This window comes from Crotalus tigris, unplaced genomic scaffold (assembly GCF_016545835.1).
Source record: "Crotalus tigris isolate CLP2741 ecotype Arizona unplaced genomic scaffold, ASM1654583v1 scf7180000017666.379230911805:20528666, whole genome shotgun sequence".
Lineage (NCBI taxonomy): Eukaryota > Metazoa > Chordata > Lepidosauria > Squamata > Viperidae > Crotalus > Crotalus tigris.
Genome location: NW_024096552.1, coordinates 3,048,437 through 3,056,832, shown reverse-complemented (window position 1 = coordinate 3,056,832; position 8,396 = coordinate 3,048,437). Strand labels below are relative to the sequence as shown.

Sequence of the window (8,396 nt, the reverse complement as noted above, 5' to 3'; positions counted from 1 at the left end):
AGATAGGCCAGGGCTTCCAATTCAGGATGCTGTTGATGTTCTTATGGACACTTCAATTAGACCTCTCACAAACCTGCAGCCAGCCCTGAAGACAGCAAACGTATTTTCAGGTAACCATGAGAACAGAGACACTGAGAAAGAAACTTTCCTGTGCCTATCTAGGAAACTCATAGCTATACAAGGATTTGGACCTAATTCCATAGCTGTGCGTAAAAAAAAAAAATAACATGCTTAGTAGATCTCATTTATTATATCACTTAGCCTGAAAATAACATGGTCTCTTTTGGGATTAGATGCTTTTATCTGATTTCACATTAATATTTCTTCATTTTGTTTTTTGCCATTTACTAGAACTCAAACGAAGGACACTGTGAAACAAGACAGATTGGTAAAACAGAACTTTATTAAAATAGATTTTGGAAAGATGTGGAAATCCTTCACCGAGCAGTGGTGGCAGTGTATTCTGCCAATTTTTCCAAGCAACTGCCCACCCATCCCCACGCTACACCCAGAAGGTGCCATGCAGCTGACCAGCAACTGTGCAGCAGAGACAATAACAATTATCAGCACTAGGAAGAGTAGCAGGGAAAGTGAGAAAAAGACAACTTTTCCTAATCTGGAACCCTTCAGATGTATTAGACTACAATTCCCATCTTTAAAATGAGAATAATGCTCAACACAGTTGCATCTCACTGATGGAATAATGGAAGTATAAGGGATCTCCAATTGTTCTTTGGAGGACATGGGAGGTATTATCATCCTCTTGGGCAGAACAGTGTGCAAGCAGCTGCAACAACTGTTATTGAGCATGGTGGGCGAGTCAAGAAAGTGAAGCTGCAATTGTGAGGAATCCACATTGTGAATTTAAACTAGAACAAAGTTAGCAGTAAGTTATGGTTTGCTATATGTTACTATACATTGGGAAATGTAGTTTTGAAAATCTTTATTCATTGGAAGTAACTACAGAGGAATAAGATTGACATTTATTTCCCTTGCAATGAAAATATATCCCTAAGACAACAATGGAATAGGGACTCAGCTCTGCTGAACCCCCCCCCCCTCCCAGCATGGAAATGGCTCCACATTCAATTAGGGTGTGTCTACTGGGAACAAATGATCAAGGCTCAGAACTGATGAAACTTTGTTTAAATTTTTTTCACATTGAGCTCCAGAAATACTATAGGATAACACCCTGGAAAGCAACAACAATTGACTCTAGGGAGAGGATGTATTTGAGCTGGAATGTTATTGCTTGTTTCTGATGCCTAAGCTCAGAAGAAAGTGCTGTGGATCATGTATAATTTATTTTTCTTCAACAAACGTTCCCTATGAAGTGAACATACGAAGCTGAGCATTGATCTGGACCATAATTCAGCCTTTCTAATGACATATGTCTCCTCAAAGCCTTGGACCAAGATCCTTCCAATGTTAGCTGAAAGTTCTTCTCCATCAAAGGCCATACCTTGAGACCAGATTCTTATTTACTTTTATGACAAGGTTTATTGATTATAGCTCAATCAGAAGGTGTCAAAACTGCCTATAAAAGACAACACTAAGATTTTGAGTTATGTCCCATTTGCTTGCTTTCTGGTCTTCAAATATAATATTAGCTACCATAATGATTAATTAGTCATTTTTCTGACTATTCAAGTCCTTAATTTGCAAATTTAATTTTAAACTTATTAAAACTCCCACCATCAAAACCACCTCTCTTGGTCAAATGTGCCTTCTTCAGCTCACAGTATATGGGTTATTTCCCAAGATGGAGCAATTTTTTTGGGAAATGGCATCTAACTTTTTTTCTTAAAGAATCAGCAGTAAAGGAAAGATCCTTATCTGATAGATTTCAAGGATTCCAAATTCATAAAAGAACCTTGGCAAAGCAAGCTGTGATCAAAATCCCAAGAGCTCATTCCTAGAGAAGATGCTCAGTTAGTAACAGAACTGGTGAATGGCATCAGACCAACTGAAAAAGTGATGGGGTTTTATTTTTACCCTTATTTGTCCCTCCCCAATCTATGCTGCACACTCACATCATAGAACCAGAACTATGTTATGACAACTAACAAACCTGATTCTGGGAAAGTCCAAGCAAGAGGTTGGGAAATGAAGAGTATGAGGTTAGAGCCCCCCCCCCCCGATCTAGCCCCACTGCAGGAATATCAAGAATGCTTCCTTAGGTCAGACTTCACTGGTGACCGACTGGGAGGGAATGAGGACATCTGGGGTAGCGGGAAAGAGACATAGTTGAGAATCAGGTGCCCTCTGTGAACATAGCTCCGTGATTCTGAAATAGAGAAAGGGAAGGGAGAAGGGAGTGAGTAAGTCAGAACGGACTTAAAAAACAGGAACAAAGTCTGCAGATCAAAATTAAATTCACAGAGTATCCTAACTCAAGCTTTAGAATTCTTCAGCAAAGCCTTGCAGCTGAGTCCCAGCAAACAGGGGAAAGCCAACTGTCACCTCTTTCCATCTTTAACTTCTTAGGCAAAATCAAACATCACCAGTCTTTAAAATATTCTCTTTTTATGTTTATGGTTCTTTGTGTGTGTTTTAAAAGAGCAGATCTCTAGTACTCATGACTGTAAGCCAAGGCATTTAACTTTTCATTGCATGGGCAAGGCTTTTTGCTGATGAGTTTGAGTTTTTGGGTTCAAGAGGGCATTTCCTTGTCTCTTCTTATACCACTTAACTATATATCTCACTTAAAAAAAGATTTGAACAGTGGAAAAGTGTACCCTGGTGTAAACAAAACCAGTGAGCAGAACAGCACAGCAACACAGAAAGCAAAGACTTACATCGCAATCCTATGTGTGTTTATTCAGAAGCAAGTTCCATTTTGTTCAGTGGGACTTATGCCCCTGAAAATGTGCACAGGACTGCAACCTAAATGTGGAAATTAAGCTGTCAGTGCAAATTTTCCCAGCAGGCACAAGTCATTATCATCTCAGAACCTCCATACCTACTAGCAATAGCTAGGATATTTTGCACAAAACTATTCATACAAGTACTTTAAAACCAGTGGATTCCTATGAAATGTGTGCCTGTTTACAAGGGTCCAATCAGCCATTGGTGGGCTATGAAATGTACTAGTTTCAGGTTGGTGGTTGAGCAGAGAGAGGGGGACCTTCTGGCAGTGGAGTGGGAGGGTGGGTGGAGAGAAAGGGATGTTGCTTTTTCTTCTGTGTAGATTTTCAGTGCTTAAACCAAATGCCGAAGAATGGCTGGCACTCCTGCTTTTATGATGTCTTAACCCTCTGCCTTAAAGGGTTAAAGGGAAAGGATGATGTGGCCAGAGCAAGAGGACATCTTCAATCTGGGGAATGAGAGGAAAGTGGTGCCAAATGGACTGCATAGAATCACAGAATATATGATTTGCCAGATTTCTTGCTGTATGCATTTTCTCAGGGAAGAGTGCCTCCTTCATTAACATTTTAACATTTTATTTATAACTACAAACTTCATTTCTGTTTTGCCCAATTGGCAAAACTCTCTGACAGTTCATACCAGAGGTAAAACAGTAAAACAAAATGATAAACTCTAAAATGAATTAAAATCATAGAATAAGAGCACAGTAAAATTAAGAGCAGAGGACAATACATTGCTATCCAAACAAACAGGTCTCTGATGGATTTGTATTTCTGGAACCAATACTCTTACAGCATTAAATGCATTAAATGAAATACTGTAGTAGCAGGCATAAACTGGACACTATCTAAGAACTTTTGGGACATGTCAAATTGCAATCTGGCTCAATTACAGAATCAGGAAGACCAGGAATCATTGCTTCTAACAAGGCACAATATTTTCTTATTGTATCAAAGAGGCTGGGACAACTTAAATGAGCAATAACACTGCAGAGAAACTTTTATATTATACTACTTCAGGGGACACTTTTAATTCATCCCATTTTCATTCTTCATTGTAACTAGTTAGCTGCACCTAACTCTTTCCTATTTAAAATGCACCTCCAGAAAAAGAAAGTACTATAGGCATGTCCCGTAAATAGCTCGCTGATATTTCACTAAAAAGTTTGTCTAGTCCTAAGTAGGACCTTCCACATATAAAGCATATATGTTCTCCAAAGGCTCTAAGAACACAGCAGCAATAGTTGCCCTAAATATCTGAAGGACACCAGCAATATACAGTATAACATCATCCAGTCACACTGTGGTGAAAAAATTTGTCAGAGCACATCACTACATTAATACTGAGTAATGCAATTTATCTGTAGCGTGGCTAGTGTAAATTCAAAAAGGTTGTGCTTTTTGCAGGTGTTTTGCTTTTTTCTGTTTGATCTTGAATACTCTATACCACCCCCCATTTCCCTTCCTATGTTTAAATGGAGTTAGTATCTGCAACTCCCAAAGTTTCTGCTTGAACTTCAGGATATCTGATCCAATTTTTCTGCATCATGACTTTTTGCCTGCCTCCGACGTCCAACCATATGCCAATCTGAAATATCCTTTCCTTCTCCTTTCTTTTCTTGGATAGTTATTGCCTCTGCCAATCCTCTGTGCCAACTTAGTTTCCCCTGAGATTAAGCAAGGGGTCAAGTTAGACAGTTCTGGGGAAAGGCACTTACTCATAGGGACGGGTCATTGCTGCGCTGCCAGCTGCTGCCAACTGTAGAGATCGCGCTAGCTGCCTTTCCAGACCTCTTGAAAGTAGTGTAGAAAACTCCGGTTCTTCTGGGGCGTCCCTCACCTGCTTCAACCCCTCCCCACCCCAGGGGGCAGCACCAGAGCAGGGGAGTAGAGGGGGAAGACACGGTTAAATAGGAGAGAATGAGAGATTAATATCATTAGATATTTACTATTCACACCCAAGTGGAAAGGGGACAGAAATAGGTTGAGAACTTGTTTTCTTTAGAGAGAAATGTTAGAGCATTGGAATATTTGCAGTTGGGGAGAATTGAGTTTTCAGAGATAACAGAGCAAGAACTTGCATGTTAAAAGGCTTCATAAAGCCTCCATGTATATTAGTTCATCATTTTATATATATACACACAGAGAGAGACACAGAAAATTTGTTATAAGAAAAGGATCTATCAGTCTACACTGAATCTGAAAGCTCCATACGATTTTCATAAAATTATCACTGATTGAACCCAAAAGTGCAGAAGCTTAAACATCTATGACAGGGAAAAGCAACATGTGGAGGAAATAGTTTGGGAGATAGTTAAAGAACAACCTAGTGTGAAGGGCTAATCATCCCAGCCTCCTCTTTCTCTTCCTTCTGTCAGAAATTGACTCTCCCTACTACTGCATCTGCTCTTTTGATCCTTCATGTTCTCTCATTCTGCTAACTGTTTTCAGCAGAATAAATACAAAATACCTAGGCCCAAAGTCTGTTCTCTTCCTGCACCCATTCCCTTACTTGCCTGATAACAACTCCTTCTATGCATCAATTTCAGCACTAACTCCACAGTTTAAAAATTCTCTTGCCTTGAGATGGGGAGCAGGATGAACACAGAGGTCTTCTAACAGAGGTCACAGTCAAAGATGTCCTACTGAATCTTGCATTGAGCCAAGCATTTCTAAAGCCTCTATGATTTTATGATTTATACAACAAAGGATTTTTTTAAAAAAGAAAAACAAATAGGCTAGAATGTTTTCAAAAGAGGGAAGCTCTTGCTAGACATCAGTAGAAAGAACATTCTAAGGACGAAGCTCAAGAGATCCAGTCTTGTGTTGTGGTTAAGGCATCAGGCTAGAAACCAGGGGACTGAGAGTTCTAGTCCCGCCTGAGGCACAAAGCCAGTTGGGTGATCTTGGGCTAGTCACTCTTTCTCTCTCAGCTCTAGGAAGAGGCAATAGCAAACCGTTTCTGAAAACCTTGCCATGAAAACTGCAGTTAGTTGTCTAGGGCCTAGGCAGTTGTTAGGAATCAAAAGGCTGACTCAAAGGCATACACACAAAAAATGGGGAGGGCAGAACTTAGGAGCAGCTGAATGGAAAAAGTAAAAAGCCTAAGATGCCACATAAGGGCAGATGATTAGAATTCACTGGAGCAAAGAAATTACAAGAGTTCTTCTGGATAGTAAGGTAGAAATCAAAAGTTTCTCTGAAAGATTAAGTGGGAGCCTTGTACAAGAAAATACAAAAAGAAATTACACAATCATATTTTTGTTCATTCACAGGACTTGGTGTTCAAAAGCTTATAATCCTTAACATGATTGTCCACTTTAAAGCTCATAAAACAGGGGACTAGCCTCCTGTGTGACTGTTGGCATTTATCTGTGAATGGTGAGATTCATCAAGCTTTAGATATGTCCCTGTGACAAAACAGTGATCCAATCGCAGTGGAACAATGGCTACTCAGTCTTTCCCTAGAGATCTGTGCAGTGACATGACAGCAACACCTGGTTTTCATTAGCAACTTATGACGGACATCCAAACATGAGCCACCTGACTTTCTAACTTTTCCCCCTTCCCTATCTGCTCTCTCCCTTCTGATGCCTAATCTGGAACAGCTTCACATTTGTTTGTTTGTTTAATTCAATTTGTACGGCCGCTCAACGCCGCTCAACTCAAACAAATGAGTCTAGATGGCAATGCTCCCTTCAAACCTAGTGCTTACCAGCAACCCTTTCCTTGAGCAAGTTTTGTTTCATTCATTTCTTCTTACTATTGTGTCTTCACCTAAGATTATGTTCTCTATAAGAGATGGCAGAAGCTACTAAAATTACCCTTCATTCTGGTTCCTTGATTAATTATGTAGTACAATAACACTATGGTACTAAATACTACTTGAGCCACAGTATGTGGGGTTTACTGGAAATCTCTTAGCTAGGGATGGAGAAGCTCCAATAAGAGCTCAGCTGATAATCCTCTCCCTGGTGGCTGGAAGAACAGAGTTAAGCAGCTTTGTCCTCCATCCCATACAGTGGAGTAATAATTTAGTGTGTCTTAGTGAGTCTTCTCTTCCCATATGAGCATTAACTAGGAATTCCCTATTCTCTCTTCAGATCCTATCTTGCTTGTTGAGACTTTTACTTTGTTATCCAGGAGTGCTTGTACTCACGTTTTAGAAATATTCCTCATTTATATTAAAGAGAGTCTTTTCAAATAATCTCCTATCTACGTTCATCCTCACCTCACTCTTACTATAAAACTATTCTGCAAAATTGTCAAATTCAGCCCCTGCATAGAGAGAAAGCAAATCCAGTGATACTAATGCTTTGTGTATTATATCTTTCTAAGTGAGGAAACAAGATTCTGGTGTCTGAAGAGAAGAAGGAGGGCTGGGAGAGGATCAGCCCCAATGCCAGATGCAGGCATCTTAATTGAGCTTTCTGTTCACGATTGTCCTGCCTGGCACAAGTCCTAACAGTTAGATTAAATCTCATATGTTTGAAAATAGAAATTCTCAGGAGAACAGAGAGAAATTTAAATGGCAGCTGGACCAACCTATTCTCTTGTTGTCTCAAATATTGCATGTGAACCCATTGGTGAGGTAAAAGAAGCCCACTAAAATGCATTTTGCCTATTGCATCCTCAAATATGGTGCTAACTGTGCATGCATATATGTGGGTGGGTGCTTTAGGTTAAAGAGAAAACTGAAGAAGGGGAGGAAGCATGCAGGGATGCATCAGGAATATCTCTTACTTGAGCCACACTTAATTTGTCAAGGGAACTGTCAACACAGGGCAATCCCAAGATTGGGATACTGGGTAGATTTTCAGGTGGAGAAACTTTCTTGGCTGAAGATATGGGGCTTTGGAAATTGTTGACCACACATGTCACCTGTTCAACAAAGAGAAGAAGAGTAGCATTAAAGGGCTCTTTTCCTGTTTTCTGCCAACATAGTGCTTTGTATCAGAAGAAACATTCAACAGAGCTTTGCAACTGATAAACCCATTAACATAGTCTCTTATTCTGCCTTTTCCATTCCTTTTGCCAGCTGCTTCTTGATCAAGCCCTGATTTTTCTTCATCATTGACCCATTTGTCTTGTTTTGAGCATGAGCCATTAGGGCAGGGCTCACTTTGGTATTCACTGGCATGGAGGTGTAAGCTGGGCATGACAGAGGAACCATGAGCTGCCTTTTTACTGAAATGCAAAAAGGAATGGGGGCAGGATGTCCATTTGAGCAGAGGAAAGTGACTGCCTGAACCTCTCAGCCATACAAAAGGAGGTAGAAAGTTATTTTGTGTTTTAATAGGAACCAAGCTAGTTTACATTTCTCTGTTATCCAAAAATAGAACCCAAACAACCCACCCAACATCCTCCCAAAATCCCCCACATCCCACCCAATATCCCACCCCACAACAAAAAACACAAACAAACACATCCCAAAACCAAAACACAAATCACAAATCCCTTAATCCCCACACCCACCAAACCAATCCCAACCACCATTCCCAAACCCCCAAGTTTATCCCACCAAAAAAC

The 8,396-nt window shown here is 40.1% G+C and overlaps 1 protein-coding gene across 8 annotated transcripts in view; it reads right to left on the bottom strand.

The window, feature by feature from the left end:
* Positions 1-383: 383 nt before the first annotated feature.
* Positions 384-8,396, bottom strand: part of PLPPR2 (phospholipid phosphatase related 2) — a 50,321-nt gene continuing 42,308 nt past the window's right edge. For 3 of the 8 annotated variants that reach the window (XM_039336480.1, XM_039336481.1, XM_039336479.1), the window contains 3 exons: positions 7,611-7,748; positions 4,586-4,719; positions 384-2,287 (listed from right to left, as the gene is read on the bottom strand). In XM_039336480.1, coding sequence (XP_039192414.1) covers positions 2,182-2,287; positions 4,586-4,719; positions 7,611-7,748 — 378 coding nt within the window. In that variant the 3' untranslated portion in view covers positions 384-2,181. Of the gene's footprint in view, positions 2,288-2,798; positions 2,887-4,585; positions 4,720-7,610; positions 7,749-8,396 lie in introns of all 8 variants that reach the window. The other 5 variants (XM_039336483.1, XM_039336484.1, XR_005555919.1 and 2 more) reach the window with 5 other exon arrangements.